Consider the following 17029-nt stretch of genomic DNA (forward strand, 5'->3'; position numbering starts at 1 on the left):
CGATTGATTTCTTAGTTGAGCCAGTCATAAGCAAGCAAAATAGCTGAAAAAAATGCTTATTATAGCACTTAGCAATAAAATGATGTGCCGTTATCAAGCGAAATATACCACTCTCTGGCTTACCATAAGGACGAAAATTGCTTGTATCTTTATACGAATAACCTGTCAAGCGACCTTATGGTTGGTAAGCGACAAGGTTGTTACTTTTTGAATGAAAATGACACATATTACTATGAGCTTAGGTGAGGTTATTTGTTCAAAAAGCGACAGCTACTTTGATTGACCGACTAGTATTTCGCTTAGTACAGTCGACGTCAAAGATATGTTTACACTTTTCGCCTTATTACAAAGGAGTAAGGTGCAAAAGTGTAAACATATCTTTGACTTCGACTGTACCTACTGTTTGCTTCCAGCGGTACCTAGGTATATATTATTATTACTACGTATTTCCCAATGAAATAATATAAATAAATAAATAATGTATTCTTAACAATCGACAATGAGATTTTGTAAAAAGCTCTAAGACTGAATGCTGGTCATGTGTTTACTCGTTTTAAATATTGTTTGGAGACCAGATGTTGTGATTCAAAATTGACATTCCCGTCCTGTTTGACAGTCTTGATAATTATTTAATAATTATTGTGGTCTCAAATTATTACTTTTAATGGTTGTATGAAATGACATTATTATTACGTTAGTTAGTTTTGGATTTGCTATATTTCCCAGTTTTTATGACTTGCCGTTTCGCATTTGAAAGCACAATCGTGTTGGTTGACGTAGTTTTAGATTTCTGTACAAATCTAATAATTGAGTACGAGTATAAGTAAAAAACTTACGAACCGCCCCTCGTCTATGTAGTGATGGAACTTGTGTCTAAACTCGCAGTGCTCACCGCTTGTCCGCGTGGAACTTTGTCTATGTAATTTTCCCTCCTATTACCTAAGCGGTTGCTAGTACAAAGATAATTGATCGTAATAGAAAAATAAAGTCTAAGAAAAAACGTGCCCTTTAGTTTGACATCCAAAACAGATGGCGCTGTACTGCGCTATATGTTTTGCGGTCACTCAATTGTCAAAAGCCATCTCGTTTACCTGTCAAATTCGAAGCAAATTATAGCGAAATTATCTAAGATTTTACGCATCTCAATCAATGTATCTTTGCACAAAGTCATACTACTGCAACTAGTGTTTACAATTCCATTTTGAACTTGCCAAATTTTATCGGAATATTAGATTAGCGGTGAAAACGTAACAGACAGAGAGTTACCTACGTCACAGAATAAATAATAGAATAGAATAGAATAGCGCGACAGCGCCACGCGCGGCTTATGGCAAACCCCAAAATTGGGGCCGAACGTATGTACTTTTAGCTACCTATAGCAAAGCGACGAAATCGCGGAGTGAGACACGCCTGCCTACGTATAATAAATATACGTCAGTATGATTGTCAACCTATTTCTTCACGTAAGACGAGCTCGATTTACATAGTCTAGGGGCACTTAAATGTTTAAGCTCTATTATTGTCGTTCTGAATAACTCTAGCGTCGGTGGACGCGACGAATCATCACCAAATATCGAGTGTTCATGTAACCAAATTGTTTATTTGATTGTTATTCTACTTACGATAAGGTGCTTCCACTTTAGAGTAGATGACAGACATCTGAATTATAATAGACGCGCCTAATCAGACCAGTTTTATTTATGGCTAACTCAATAATTGTTGTTTTAAGGTGTATCCACAGTTCCACACCGCAGTTACTTTGTAGAGCAACACGGCAACATTAGGTAACTTACCTAGTTACTTACTGTTACACAGTGTTGTAACACAACAATTAACTGCGGCGTGAATTCACCATTAGGTATTTTAATTTAAATTCTTTCATTCCCAAGGTATAGACCCAAGGTCGTTATTTGGCAAATATAGATTTATTAGATTTGCCAGCCAAATAACAACCTTGTAGTTTTAAATTTAAAATTTAATTTTGACTCTCTTTGCTGAATATTCTTAAATGGCCGTTGGTAGACCTTCACTTCGCAATAAGGTTTACGAAAATTACGAAATATCAGTTAACTGTATGGACGCTGCTAAAGGAAAAACGCTAAGTACGAAGAATTTCACACACTGTTCCTCTCTCTATCACACGCACATATTGCTGCCTGCTCGCACAGTGGCATTGACCGCCGGCATCATCGGCGGGACAACAATATCATTATGTGCGTGCGGTAGAGATAGGAACAGGCGGTGCAAAGTACGAAATTCTTTGTTATTAGCGTCCTTACTTTAATCAATTTGTGCGTCTATTATAGTTCTGTTGTCTGTGTTATAGTATAGACAAGCGTAGTATGTAGTAACTGTGACGTCCATTTACAATATAATAACAGTTTTCTGTCGATTAAAGTGATTAATTAAGTTCAAGTGCAAGCTTGATATGTTACAATTAATATAATTTGCTCACCTGTTTGTCTGTACAATTAATTGTAATACTTTTGTACTGTTGATGCCATTCATTATTTATGGAAATAAGTACTTATGTTCAAGTCTTTTAAGTAAGCTTGTAAGTAATTGCAGATTATTGGTACACCATGATGCTTTGCGTACCACCAAATATTTGCACCTTATGCATTTGCCATAAGGTACTTTTTGATACGAAGAGCCACGTATAAGAAACAATAGCATATTGCAACTCCAGATAGACCAGATACTTGCCCATTACCGAGTTTTTATAGATTTATGTTAAGTTATCATACTCAAAATGTGCAGAAATCGCTAACAGTCACCAGTACAAAAGTTTTGTTTAGTTTACTTAAGGATCTATATTGTTTACGCTCGCAGCGTCTGTGTACAGAAATATATTTATACAGTTTTGAGTTTTATACATGTTGATTAAGTTTAAGTTTAGCTTCAAAAATCGGTGCTATTCGTCTTATGAACTTGAAATAATACAATCTTCCTCGTATTTAATATGTCTAATAATGAACTGAGAATTGTTCTCTACAGCAGCAGTTGCTTTAAAATATTGAAAGGCCCTTGTACTTATTTTATAGTCAATAAATAGTTCTGTTTGTAAATTGTTATTTTATTGTACAACATAAATACACTCTTTGGTTAAAGTGGTTAAACTGTTTTAAGACAAGACCACAGCATCAAAAATGAATATAGTTGCTATGTACATGACTGTGGCGCCTACCTGGCGGGTATGGGACACAATCGTTTTCTGACAGTTTTCAAATTACATATTTATAGACATATTTAGTCCCATGAAAGTTGAGATTTTTCCCACGCCGTGCGTTGTCGCCGCTTGTGTTTCCCTCATCACGCACTTCGCACCCAGCCAATCCTGTTGTAGCAACATTCATGATTTTAATTTTCTCCTGATGTTGACTTCATATGAAGCCTTTTTTTGTTTTACGCCGAAGTCTAGATGACTTCTCCAGGTTTCATAGCCTGTAATTGCCTCTTGAACCCATCATTGGGTCGTATGGCAGGTCGCTTCTCCTTGACCAAGCGATATGCCTCTTCAAACTCCATCCCTTTGTATTGCATGAGGTAAGCAATCGCAACGGTTGAGGTGCGAGAAACGCCGGCGTTGCAATGCACCAAAACATTCTCACCACGACACACTGAGTCGTGGATAAATGGTAAACACTCTGTTAACATTTGTTTGACATCAGTCTCTGGTAAATCTAAACACTGTACAAACTTATGTCCGACATTCACTTCAGCATTTATTCCTACACTAAGCACATTTTTAATGTCATATTGTTTTAATACATCATCAACAGTACAGTCCTGAGACCCTATATACAAATGCTCAGTCACTAACACGGGTATATTGTCAGGTTTGTTGTCCACCACAAAGCCATAAGTTGAGGAGATTTCAGTCTTTTCTCCATTCCGTTCTATGAACCTCTGTCCAGCAGCGTTTGTGAATACGGTTTCTCTAACTTTGAGTTTATTCTTTTGTTTCTGTAATTCGTTTAGGAAGCTCATTTTTGCCCTTGTATTAGATTTGTGTGTGTTGATGTCCTGAGGCACCCCAACGAGCAGCTGGTCCCGTTAGCCTCGCTCCAGCTCAGATTTTTAGATTTGAGTCAGAGATTAAATAAGTTATTTCACAACCAATACTGCACGAGTTCTTACTGTGTAAATGGATGTGGAAAAATGAACCCTCTGTGTTTTTTGGCGAACCTTTTTTAGGGCATATTTTTCCTTTTTTTACGAACTGGTGGTAGTTTCCTTTACCTAATTTGAGAAATCTAGTTTTGTTTCTTATTAAATTTAAGATTTCTCACTACTAATTCATCAATACAGTGATTCTTTGTTACTGTACAGTACCGGTCAAAAGTTTAAGTTCACTCTGCGAAATAAGGTTATCATATTTAATTATGTTCAAATATAGAATATGTTTTGAATTTCAAACGTTTAATTGTTTCCACGACTACCAAATAACAATAAAAATACCTCTTGGAGGAATCGTTTTATGTTATTCGGAAAATTTGATCCATTTAATATTTTTGTTCCGTATTTCCTATGAGATTTCGTGAAGTTAGAAATCATTTAAAATGGGTCGCAAAGCCGATTTTAGTGTCGAAACTCGTGCTGTTATTGTAACTCTGTCAAATGAGGGCTACACGACGCGGAAAATCGCTGAAAAAATGAAGGTTTCTCAAACCGCTGTCGTGAGTACTTTGAACCGAAAACAAAAAACCGGTCTTAATTGCAGTCGATCTCGATCAGGTAGGCCAAAAGTCACGTCTAAAAGCGAAGACCAATTTATTTGCGTGAAGAGCAAACGCCAACGTACTCTAACTGCTCCAGAAATTTGCGAAGAACTCAACGCCACCCGAGAACAGCGAGTATCGGTTTCGACAGTGCAACGGCGTCTGCGAAACTATGGTCTAAAAGGTCGTATTGCTGCCAAAAAACCCTTGTTACGTAGTCAGAATAAAGTTAAGAGGTTGAAATGGGCCCAGAAACACAAAAACTGGACGTCTGAACAGTGGTCTAAAGTTTTATTTTCTGACGAATCGAAGTTTGAAATTTTTGGAGGGAGACGTCGTCAATATGTTCGACGACAAGTAGGCGAACGAATGATAAAGCAATGCGTGATGCCAACAGTGAAGCACGGTGGAGGATCAGTTATGGTCTGGGGATGCTTTGCGGGTGACAAAGTTGGTGATCTCGTGAGAGTCAATGGCATAATGGATAAGAAAATGTATCATAACATTTTGCAACGTCACGCTTTTCCATCTGGAAAACGGATTGTAGGCAGAGGTTTTGTTTTCCAACAAGACAACGATCCCAAGCATACGTCGAAGTTGTGCAAAAACTACATTTCATCCAAAGAGAACCAAAAAGAATTAAAATATATGGATTGGCCTCCTCAATCGCCCGACCTCAATCCGATTGAGTTGTTATGGGATGAATTGGACAGGAGTGTGAGAAAAATGCGGCCAACTAATAAAGAACAGCTTTGGGAATACCTATACATTTGTTGGAATAAAATTTCGACATCAACACTGCAAAAACTAATTACGCGAATGCCGAAAGTGTGTATGGCAGCATTGAAAGCAAAAGGCGGATATTTTGAAGAGTCTAAAGTTGGCAAAAACTGATCTTTTTTATTTAATTGTGGTTTTAAATTAGAGAATTACCTTTAATTTATTATGTAATAAAAGATTATTAAATACATTGTGTTATATTTTATTAGTACATTGTGTTATAGCTTCATTTAACCGAATTTACAGAGTGAACTTAAACTTTTGACCGGTACTGTAACTCGTTTAGGAAGCTCATTCTTCCTCTCTATCAACCTGACGATCTCCAATATTACTATAGATCAGCTCCTTCTGGTCATACTCGAGTACTCTAGAGGTAATCCATGCGGCAGATTGTTCTTTATGTTGTTGTGCTATGAATGCTTTGACTTTATGTCCTCGAGTCCTATTCGCTTTATTTATCACTGTTCTCTTTGTTTAATTTATTCTTCCTCGCTATCACTGTCTTCCACTTGACTATCTCCACTATCGCTATAGACGAGATCTTCTGGGTTATACTCGACGTTGCAGAGATAGAGTCCTTGCGGCGGGCAGTTCTGGATGAAGTTGTACCAGGAGTGCTTGGACGGGACTTGCAGCATCACCTTTATCTCGTCAGCGGGGAGCTTGCCCACGGCTACGCTTATCAGTGTGCCCATCATCCGACGTATCTGCAAGCATTTTAATACATTGTACTATTTGCAAATGGATTGGAAATTTAAAAATTTGATACTAAAGTGAGTGAGCAATTTTTGTCAAGTTTCCTTTTTCTAATACTTATCTACACAAGTTTGAGACGATTTAATTAAGACATTAGCAGTAGGAGGCACTCCTCCTTTCGGGCAAACTCGGCTCCATTCGGCTCAGCACTGCTCCGAGCAATAATTAGGGTTGGCACCACTACGTCCTTTTGCGTGCACGACCATGGATAAGATAAAGACTTGAATTTTGACAACCCTAAATAGCCGAAAGGGATAGTGCCATACATTAGAAAAAATACTGAGTACATATAGTGAAGTACCTAGTCGAAAATATCGTGGCTGCAAATTTGTCAGCTGAAGTAGACGGCGCCTTGTAGACATTAGCCCTCAAATTACAGTTTTATTGTAGCGATATATCTGTGCCTATCTTGCATCTCTTTCATTTTATTTACCCACCTGATTGTGCACAAACGCCCTAGCCTTAAACTCCACATCCCAGTAGTCCCACACACTGTCCCTCGGATAACTAGTGACCAGCGGGGTCCCCGGCCGCACTAGTATGTGTTTGAGCTCGCGTCTGTTATGCTTGTGTTGCTTCAGTTTGTCGAAGCGCTTGAATGTTGTGAAGTCGTGGAGGCCGACAAATTGTTCGCAGCCCGCTTTGAAGCGCTCTATGTCGAACCCCGGTGCTCTGAAATGGAACAGCACTTGAAGGTGGCGGACTGGAGGCATGTGACCGGCGGCGCGGCAAGTCGCGCGGACCTCCGAGTGACTCGATCAAAATGTATATAAGTATACTTGAAATGAATCGCTCTGGTTTGGTTTGGTCGCGTGAGTACAGTTTGCGATATTATTATTTATATAGTGCCAGTTATAGTTATTTTATCTATCAAGAGAGGATTGGCCAACAGAACTAAATTTTTATCATGTTTAATGAATGAATGATCAAGACGGCAAAAAATACAACAAAATTAATTTGTCTTTTCCAAATTGTCATGATTTAGAATGAACTTTTATATTATTTTTATACTTCATAACATAAACCAATTTTTGAATTAGTTGTTATACAACTGAATCAGAAAATTATAACAATCGAAAATCGTTTGAAAATGTGAATTGTGTCCTTTCATTCTAGAACCAGAAGCGTCCGGGAGCCAACTATGATATACAAAGAATTTAATGGCTTTGTTTAAGAAATGAATCTCTATTGCGAAAACCCCTACTGATAGCATTTCCCCATAACTTATTTTAATGTTTCTTTTACAAGCATACCTTATAAAATGGCACCTCCTCCACTCCTCTATAGGTATATGTTGTGCTATGCTCGAGAATTCTGGTAACTTAACTTCTGGCTTCAACACTGCTAACCTGTAACGCATACAATATACTATATTTGTCTTTTATCTATTACCATATTAGCAACTGCCTTCACAAGGGAGATTTCTTCCTCAGGGATGGTTTAACCCCTTATATAATGAATTAATGATTGAAATTATACATAATGATAAAAGCTATCAGCATGCCAAATTATACATAATGATATAAGCTATCAGCATGCCAAATTTCATTTCATATTTAGTGCAGTTAAATAAGGAATATGGAAGACCGAGCTTTGCTCGGAAAACATAAAAAAACTCAAGTGTGCGTTTTCCCAGAGATAAAACCTAGTTAGATTTTCGCCCTGTAAAGCCCCCATATATCAAATTTCATCGAAATCGTTAGAGCCATTCCGAGAGAGATCCCCGAAATATATATATAAATAAACAAGAATTGCTCATTTAAAGGTATTACATAGAATATGCACATGCCTCTAGCTCTTTATTACAAACAGGAAATACAAATTGAATCTCACTATTAAAAATGTTTCACACCATACCTGTACAAATATGTCCTGGACAGCGCTTTAAACCTGGCATGGAAGTTGTCCGACACTCTCAAACAGTCCTTGACGTAGATAGGCGTCTCCGTCTTCAGGAAGTGCTTGTTCAGTTTAAATGTGACCTGATGTGGTTCGTAGATCTTGCTGCCATAGCGATCCAGATCGAAGTGGGCACTTGAATTTAAAGCATGTACTCCACCATCTGTTCTGTAAATGATAAATTTCCTTAGATGTGTTTTATTTAACAAATATTATATTTCCAAGCTCTAATGTGAATCTTCATTCAGATCATTTGAATGCAGCAGGCCAGTAGCCATACCATAGCAAATTAAAATGAGTTCATGGCAAATTTGCTATGGTATGGTTGGTTATTATTATTATGATTGCATTAATTTAATTTGCTGCTGTAGTATATATGCAGTTAGGTTATTCCACCTTTACGGACTACTAGCTTTTGCCCCTGTCTTTTTAAGGATAAAAAGTTTATGTTCTTCTCAGAAACAAAAGTATGCTTGGGCGATTTTTATAAACGAATATAATCGGCCATTTACCGGTCCAGTATCCATATTTTTATATTATAAACTAGCATTAACTTACCGGCTAGATAAAACAACGTTGGGGTAGTTCAAAGAACGCAGTCCCAGCAGAGCTAATTCCAACCGGCCCTGTACGCTTTCCGTGTCTGTATAGTTCTTCCCATCTTTGAACCAAAGCTTCTCCGAGGACCTGCGTTTAGGAAGCAGTTGCACATGGAGTATCGAGAACAATAATGCCTCGCTAAGAACTGAGCGGATTATTTAGGCTACAAACCTGAAAGTCGACCCAATATATGAAAAGAATGTTAGATATCTGGCTTTCATACTCAAATGCACACAGAAAACTTGTTGTTATTAATGTTTTATCTCACGAAATAAGTATTTACTTTTACAGGTTAGTTTCCCTGAGTTTCTCAGCTGATTTTGACACTATTCAACCCTCAACCCGATTAACTAGATTTTTTTAAATATGGTCAACTGGAAAAAACGCTTTAAAGACGTCAGTGAAGCTATTTGAGACTACATTTAAATAGCTAGTTTTTAAAGTATCTGTTAGTGTTTTTGCTTTTATTCCCTTTCACTGAGGTAAACAGCAGTTTACTTGACAGTTTTATTCAGTCAGTCGAAAAATGGCTCGACGGACGTGGCATATGTTTACTGTGATAACACTAATATTTACGATTTTATCACTCGTTGGGGATGTAAATACTTCATCACCGGCACCATGGTACGAGAACCTGCCCGCGGTGACCATGGACTACAAAGTTCACATCGACGCGGGCAAAGAAGACTGTTACTTTCAATACGTGCAGCCGGGAGCCACATTTTACGCCAGCTATCAGGTAATTAGCAATTATTGTCGCTTTCAGGCATATGCTATGTTATCGCATAGCTTTCCGGTTTAATTGACAAGCGTGTCAGTAATCTTGTTAAGGTTTATGTGGTAACAGAGCAGTTTATTAACACACTTTCTAATTTGTCCTAAGGTGTTGAAAGGAGGTGATGGCATGTGCGGGTTCGCGGTGCGGCACCCTAACGGGCAGATCGTGCACCCGTACGAGTGGCGGCAGAGCGCGGAGTACGCGGACCAGTCGTCGACGGGGGGCTACTACTCCGTGTGTATCGACAACCAGTTCTCGCGGTTCGCGGGCAAGCTGGTGAACCTGTACCTGTCGGTGATCCGCTACGACATGTGGGAGAAGTACGCTAAGGAGGTTGAGGAGCTGGACATGAACATTAAGAACTTTACTGTGAGTTTCATTCATAAAATTGTGATTGACCTCATTTAAAGCAGACTATAGTTGCCGTCAGATATATCAGAGTGAATATGGTTATTCCTATTGTCAATGTATTAGGGTACCTGTTCAAATACAGTAATCGGTATATCTTTATGCAAAATTCACAACAATATGCATGCCATATGCCTGTCATTCTTTCTTTCTCAATTTACTCTTGATTAATGATTGTTTTGATAATTGTACATTTCCTTCATATTTTTCTCATAATCATTATTTTACTTACTTTATTGAAGGACTTGAAGTACACCAGGCTGTTAGAATGTTTAAATGTTTATTTGCAACCAAGTAGATACAGTGGGCACATGCAACTTAATGCTAGAAGACGAATATATATGATATGAGGATTTTCACCTAGTTTGTTCGTAATATTACCATTGCCTTTGTCTTACCATGGTTGTATGATTTCCAGTCATCTATCCAGCTGGTGGAGCGCAACATAAATGACATCCTGCAGTACCAGTACCACTCGCGCGCGCGCGAGTCCCGCGACTACAACCTGCTGCAGGACAACAACACTTATGTGCTCAGGTAACTCTTACAAAAATTGAATAAAACCGGACAAGTGCGAGTCAAACTCTCCCACCGAGGGTTCAGTACTTTTTAGTATTTGTTGTTATAGCAGCAACAGAAATACATCATCTGCGAAAATTTCAACTGTCTAGCTATCACGGTTCATGAGATACAGCCTGGTGACAGACGGATGGATGGACAGCAGAGTCTTAGTAATAGGGTCCTGTTTTACCCTTTGGGTTTGCAATGCAGTTTTGTTTCTTTTAAAAAATAAAGGAATGTCTCCTTTAAGTAAAATGAGCCAGCTTAAGGATTTAAGGTAATTTCCCTCCAGGGCCTGACTTATCTTTCCACCCTGTATAGAGCAAACAACAAGATATTGTGTGACAATGTTCAGTTGTCCTGGATTCAAATTATACTATTTGGTACTTATCAAAAACCGGTTGGCAGCTCAGTTCCAAAAAATAAATTATCAACAATTATTTACAATTTTACCTAGGATGTCATAAAAAGGTATATTTTCCGTGTTCGTGATTTTATATCATATACAGCTGATACAAGGTACTAAATCGTGTTACGTAAGGCAAACGTAAGGTCATTAACCCTATACGCTATAAGTTTAACGTTAAGATATTTGCATACACGTTACATGCGAGTCTATCATATAAAATAATTAATTTGATTGTTTTTTTTAGGTGGTCATTCATCCAGATCCTGGCCATCACAGCAACAGGGACATTACAAGTTTACTTTTTAAGGAAACTCTTCGAAGTTAAGGACAACTCTTCAAAAACGAGAATATAAATAATGTATAAGAGAATCACAACTCAGACGAAACAGCCTATTCACTTGCGCCGCTCTAGGCCTTATCAGGGTTAGACACAATACATGTGAACATTAGTCATAAATGTGTAGACTGTTTTGTCTGAGCGTTAATTTTGTAGAAATGCATTTGTTATCAGGATTTCAACTTGTTGACTGACTCTAACATTCCTTCTTGATTAATTTCCAATAATGAGTACTAAATGCGGCATGAATTGATTTATTTTTCTATGTTACCTAAATCAAATGGCCTATTTGTCTTTTCTTTTTGATTATTCTATTATTTTGACTTACAAGGGATTGATGATTTATCATACATATGAAATGTTTTACAAGCTAGTCTGAGAAAATGACTTTATACTCATAAGTCTTAATAATCTTCGTCTTTATTGCCAAGAAATCTATGGACTGTCAAAGAGGTAACGAATAGTATTTCATTTTCACACTTAATATAAAAATAAATTAAATTTATGATAATATCCACTCTAACCTACTCAAAGTAAGATTATTTTTGCTACTCTATAGTTTTAACAATGTTTACTGAACCACATTGAATTATTTTAAGACTAAGATCTGCTTTTTATTTTTATATTTTTTTATAAGGACAGTACAATTTCCAAGGTACACAATATCTGCTGTTCCTTTGTTTTTACGTTTTTTCCATGTTTGTGATTTGTTTAATATTGACATCACATGAATGTTTACTACGTTTTCTAAAATATAATTTATGGACTTGTTTTTGATCTGAATAAAAGAATAATATTTTATACAATTTAAAAAGTTTATTTTATTTTATTTGATAAACATTATGGACATCTAAATATATCTAAATTATAATTGAATTTTATGTCAGCTGAAATAATGTTGAGCATGAATTTTACGAATTGTTCGAGATTTCTAGTTATAGTGACAATGGTAGAAATCTAGAAATACCTTTTATACGTGATGTACTTACAGAATCGAATATTAAAATAAATAATACAATTATTTGTGGCTCTTTAATTTTATGTTTCATGACGAAATTGATATGAAAGGCAAGCAAATCTGTACTAGTTTTATCAGGTGTTAAAAGGGGTATATAATAAAAAAAATGTCTGATATGTACGGAGTTATATTTGACAACACTATAAATAAGCCCTATAAAGAATGTCGACCCTAATTCATATACAAATGTATAACAATAATTTACTTAAGTACATAAATTCAAATGTTAATAGTAAAATAGTAAATATAATTACACGGTAGGTAAACATGGGAATGTTCTAAAATTAAATTAATTGTGATAATTTCATGAAGAAATCGTCTCGTCCGCTTATATGACTAGTTAAGATAACGAAACAGCGGGCAAGACAACGAGCTGTTGGTGCGGCTGCGGCCAAACTAAATAATAACTCATCGCAAAACCTTGTTAAACTTACAAAATTACAAGATATTTATTGTATTATGTGAGTGACAGAGATGAAAATTCTATGTTCGGATAAGTCCTCCAGAGGCATCTTGTTTTATTCGCTTCACCTTTCCACAAGTTATAATAGCGATAGCCTTAAATCTCGTATTTACTTTGCCTTCAGGGTACAAATGTAATTCGCATTTTAACAGGGATCTGGGCGGTTCTCAAATTATATGACTGCGGTCAGACTCAACTCCGTCAAACTTTTCATACATGTATGGCTCGACGGAGTTTAGACGCAGGCACAAATCTGAAGAATGACCCATCTACGGCGTTCTAAATATTAGTTTGACCGTTACATGATACGTTACTTACATCTTACAACTAATCAGCAGTTTCATAAACGTCTGTACAATAAACTCTCGAGAATCTCATGCGTAACTGTACACTCCTCTATACATTACATTATACGCCCACTATTATAGGTATACTACATTATGACGCTCTTTGAACGCGAAACATGAATACATCGTTATAAAACAAGCACCACTATCTTACTATTAATCTATTCCAAAAATGCATTATAACTATAATCCGTCTGTTTTTCTAAGATCAAGTACGCCGTAGTACTTTTACTACGGCGAACTTGATCTTAGAAATCGGGCAGGCTACATGAAAACATGTAAGTATTAATGCATTTTGTTTTTGTAAATAATGATGACTCACACTTACTATACTCTTTGGACTCGCGCTACATCTTACCGATCTGACTTTAAAGCTGGTTTCATGTTACACTTGCATATTTCGCAGCGCAATGTTTTTTCAGATGATACTTGTATGAGGCGCGGCTCGATGTAGCGCGAGTCAAAACGTAGGTGCAGTAACATTGTGTTGGTCAAAATGCTCCAAAATACTAGGGTCTATAGTATAGTCTACTAAAATAAGGCAGTGGTTGGACGGACATTCTAGTCTCTTCACCGCTTCATCACTCAGATCATTATGAAATTGTGAAATGTGTTAATAATTACAACTCATTAAAGCACCACGATTCGAGTGGCTTATCTTATAAGTACTTGAGCTACTTGATAGTTGGACAAAAAGACTGGACATACTCCTGATCCTGGACCCAGAAATGGCGATAAAAAACAGCCAATCACCTGGGGTCTCTGGAAAGAGCTCTTATATCTTCACTTTCTAAATACATATGTCGTAGCTTTTTCACAGCGTATCAAGCCTTAAATTTGCAAATAAACATTAGAATTCACCAGGCTCAAACGTTTTGGTTCTTAAAAAGTGCATAAACGTTAGTTTTACTGCCAATTTAAGGGTAAATCCCAGTTCCGCCGGAGCTACGGGAAGTCTAGCTCGCAAGCTTTTCATATAAGTCCTTGAAGCCCTACACACTGTGACACGTCTATTTCCTTGGGTAAGTCCATCAGGTCAGGACTTTTTCTGCCCCAGACTCGTGCCGGAGAGAGAGAGAGAGAGCTAGTAAACGGCACCGCTAACTCAGTTTGAGGAGGTCACGCGACCTCCGTGGTGGGGGAGCTTTATTCCATTGTAGCTATCTGACGTCACGCTTAGAGCTGACGTAAATCCTCGAAGCTCTCACTGTGACTCGTTTGTCCGTGTGTCAGGGCGGTCAGGGTTTCTTCTTCTGGCCGAGGTAGGTCCCGGAGAGCGCGAGCAGGCGGTAGCGCTGGCGCAGGTTGCGCGCGCGCGCATGCGCGGAGGCCACCTCGGTGGTGTAGGAGCCCGGGAACCAGCCCGCCTCGCCGTCGCGGGTGCGCTCGCCGTAGTACCAGCCTGGAATACAAACAATTCTTTATTCGACAAACCCTACAGTTTAGGAAAAAAATTATTAGGTCGGATTTAATATTAACTCTTGCACTTCTATTAATTTTCTGGTTGGGTTATAGATGTGGACACGCATTTTCCCAGATAAAAAATCGTCTCCTATAAACGATGGCGGGTTACATGATACTAGTTTATTTATTATGGAAGCACTGCTAATATAGTGTAAGGGCCTACACCGCCTCGGTACGCAACACTGACTTTCGCTTTTCTCTAGTCTTGCGCGTGACGTTGAACACATCTACCTCTGCCAGTGACAGTTCGCCGGGCTGCGCGGCCGCGTAGGCGTACAAGGCTACAGCCTTAGGACAGTCCCGCTACACCGCAACACCAATACACACTCACCTTCACTAGTCTTCCGCGTAACGTTGAACACGTCACCCAACCGTCGCGATAATTCATCAGGCTGAGCGGGGATCCTATCTCATCGCATAATAATTGATTGTCATAATGTAATGTTACGCATAAATCTCTTTTCGCATATTTTTTCTCCAGCTGAAACAGAAAGTATTTTCGAAAATATTTTGCATAGGTTGTGTAGAATAAGGTAGGTTAGGTTAGGTTTGAGTTATAATTTTTCAGAAATGTTAATATTTCCAGCACAATAACAATTATGCGAAATGAGTTTTATGCGTAACATTACATTAGGACAATCAATTATTATGCGACCCAATATGGACCCGGCTGAGCGGCCGCGTAGGCCTACGGGCAGTCGCGCTACACTGCCTCGTTACGTAACACTCACCCTCACTAGTCTTCCTTGTGACGTTGAGCACATCTCCCTCCGCCAGCGACAGCTCGTCGGGCTGCGCGGCCGCGTACGCGTACAGGGCGACGGCCTGCGGGCAGTCCCAGCCCGCGTACACGGCCTCGCCGGCGCCGGCCGCGGGCGGCGCGAGCGCCTCGCTCCAGCGCGACGCGTCCGTCTCCGACGGGCACGAGATTAGCTGGGGAATAGACAAACTGACGTTATTTTTAATAAATAATAGAAATATTATTTCCTCCTTGCTCGGATGATTACGCTACAAAACTAATCAATTTAAAAAAATGTTATACCGTCATAAAACCAGTTAAGATGTATTCAATTATCCCCGTAATTGAGAACAGAACATAACGATAGTTTAGGTATTTACAGTAGTGTTTATAAATGTAATAAATAGGTAAGTGGTGAGTATGCAAATATATAAAAAAACTTTTATTAATTTCAGAAGTCTATTTAAATTATATTTTTGTGTTTAAAGGCCCGATTAACATATTACTAGGTTACATTTAAATGGTGCAGTGATTATTAGGACATGCGTCAATCTGTTGGCAATTTTACGTACGAAACCTGAAGTAAGTCCAGTCAGTTTGTCCGTATTGTTGGTCTAAATCATCTGAAAATATACTTAATTAAAAAAAAAATTACAAGCTTGTATGATAGAGTATGTAATGTAATTAGGTACCCATTTCAGTTATTTAGAATCTCTGTGTCCCACTGGCAAAAGCAAAGCTTTAATAAAAGACATTTCTCGAAAACTTGTTGGGGTGTCTGGCGACCTACGAGCAGTGTCATATTTGCCCAAAGGCTCAGCTTAACCATACAGCGGGGAAATGCGGCTAGTGTCCTGGGGTCGTGGGGACTCTGCCCCAGGTGACATTAGGGTTCGTCGAAAATTGATTAAGTACGGTCAGCCAAGAGAGGTGTCTACCACTTTCTTGGCTGACTTTACCAATGTAAATATTATATTGTAATTAACTATGTAATTGTATTGTTTTAAAATTTAAATAATGACATTTGAAACGTTTAAAAACATTTGTTACATAAGCACCTCTCCAGCAGCGAAATCATCATATTGCGTTATGTTTGGTGCATGCGCCTATATTTTGTGGCCCGTTTCGCCCGGTGTCTTAGTTTGCACTTCGTGTCGGTTAGGGTCTCATCTCAGAGCATAAAATATAGTAACTGGAGACGTCATGGCTGTCATTTTCTGTACAAAACAGTCTGCCGATTTTTGCGGGGGAGGGGACGTCAAATGTATTGGCTACTCCTGCATGATTTGTACGTAATAGCCATGTCAGTCCATACAAAAGTTTGCATGACTGTGCAAAATTTTCGGCAGAGGGGTAAGCTCTTTAAGGCAACTCGTGTTATTAAATGGGGTTTTTCATAAATAAATATCGAAAACCCGATTCTCACAATTCCCGGTGTTTTTGGGTTCTTTCAACTCAAAATCACTAGCATATTCAATTCTGATGATAAAATAAAATGTCCCAAAAATTTTTATGAAAATTGTACATTCCACTACGTCACGCACATACAAGTGAAAATTTTTTTCATACTAAAACTTGACGTAATGGAATGGACATTTTAGGACATCTTTTTTTAATGGTGGGATGGAGAATGCTGTCGATTCTGAGTAGAATGAGCCCAAGAACGTCCAGATGTGAAATAATCAGGTTTTCAATATTTATTTCTGAAAACGCCCAAATGCTCTAAGGGTCTCATAATCCCAATATGTT

The 17029-nt window shown here is 38.1% G+C and overlaps 5 protein-coding genes across 10 annotated transcripts in view; 2 read left to right on the forward strand and 3 right to left on the reverse strand.

Moving 5' to 3' along the window:
* Window positions 1–2917: 2917 nt before the first annotated feature.
* Window positions 2918–4323, reverse strand: LOC134665005 (probable dual specificity protein phosphatase DDB_G0283417). The gene has a single exon (XM_063521769.1). The coding sequence runs from the start codon at window positions 3988–3990 to the stop codon at window positions 3418–3420; it is 573 nt and encodes a 190-aa protein (XP_063377839.1). The 5' UTR covers window positions 3991–4323; the 3' UTR covers window positions 2918–3417.
* A 1453-nt stretch (window positions 4324–5776) lies between these two features.
* On the reverse strand, window positions 5777–9076 carry LOC134664986 (tRNA pseudouridine synthase-like 1). Its single transcript, XM_063521742.1, has 6 exons — window positions 8928–9076; window positions 8715–8843; window positions 8115–8324; window positions 7511–7606; window positions 6695–6929; window positions 5777–6208 (listed from the first exon to the last, which is right to left on the reverse strand). Exons 1-6 carry the CDS (start codon window positions 8975–8977, stop codon window positions 5981–5983), a joined length of 948 nt encoding a protein of 315 aa, XP_063377812.1. The 5' UTR covers window positions 8978–9076; the 3' UTR covers window positions 5777–5980.
* Window positions 9077–9254: 178 nt separating this feature from the next.
* On the forward strand, window positions 9255–12055 carry LOC134664998 (transmembrane emp24 domain-containing protein 5). The gene is made up of 4 exons (XM_063521760.1): window positions 9255–9495; window positions 9640–9903; window positions 10361–10479; window positions 11157–12055. The coding sequence occupies exons 1-4, from the start codon at window positions 9283–9285 to the stop codon at window positions 11263–11265; spliced, it is 705 nt and encodes a 234-aa protein (XP_063377830.1). The 5' UTR covers window positions 9255–9282; the 3' UTR covers window positions 11266–12055.
* A 323-nt stretch (window positions 12056–12378) lies between these two features.
* The window catches only part of LOC134664968 (rho guanine nucleotide exchange factor 15), a 118756-nt gene continuing 114105 nt past the window's right edge, over window positions 12379–17029 (reverse strand). For all 6 annotated transcript variants that reach the window (XM_063521704.1, XM_063521702.1, XM_063521703.1 and 3 more), the window contains 2 exons: window positions 15273–15474; window positions 12379–14479 (listed from right to left, as the gene is read on the reverse strand). In XM_063521704.1, the coding sequence (XP_063377774.1) occupies window positions 14316–14479; window positions 15273–15474 (366 nt within the window). In that variant the 3' untranslated portion in view covers window positions 12379–14315. The remainder of the gene's footprint in view (window positions 14480–15272; window positions 15475–17029) is intronic.
* The window catches only part of LOC134665001 (superoxide dismutase [Cu-Zn]-like), a 276790-nt gene continuing 276214 nt past the window's right edge, over window positions 16454–17029 (forward strand). Inside the window, exon 1 of the mRNA XM_063521765.1 lies at window positions 16454–16457. The gene's annotated coding sequence lies outside the window, so the exon portion shown is untranslated. The remainder of the gene's footprint in view (window positions 16458–17029) is intronic.

The sequence above is a fragment of the Cydia fagiglandana genome, chromosome 6 (genome assembly GCF_963556715.1).
Source record: "Cydia fagiglandana chromosome 6, ilCydFagi1.1, whole genome shotgun sequence".
Taxonomy (NCBI): Eukaryota; Metazoa; Arthropoda; class Insecta; order Lepidoptera; family Tortricidae; genus Cydia; species Cydia fagiglandana.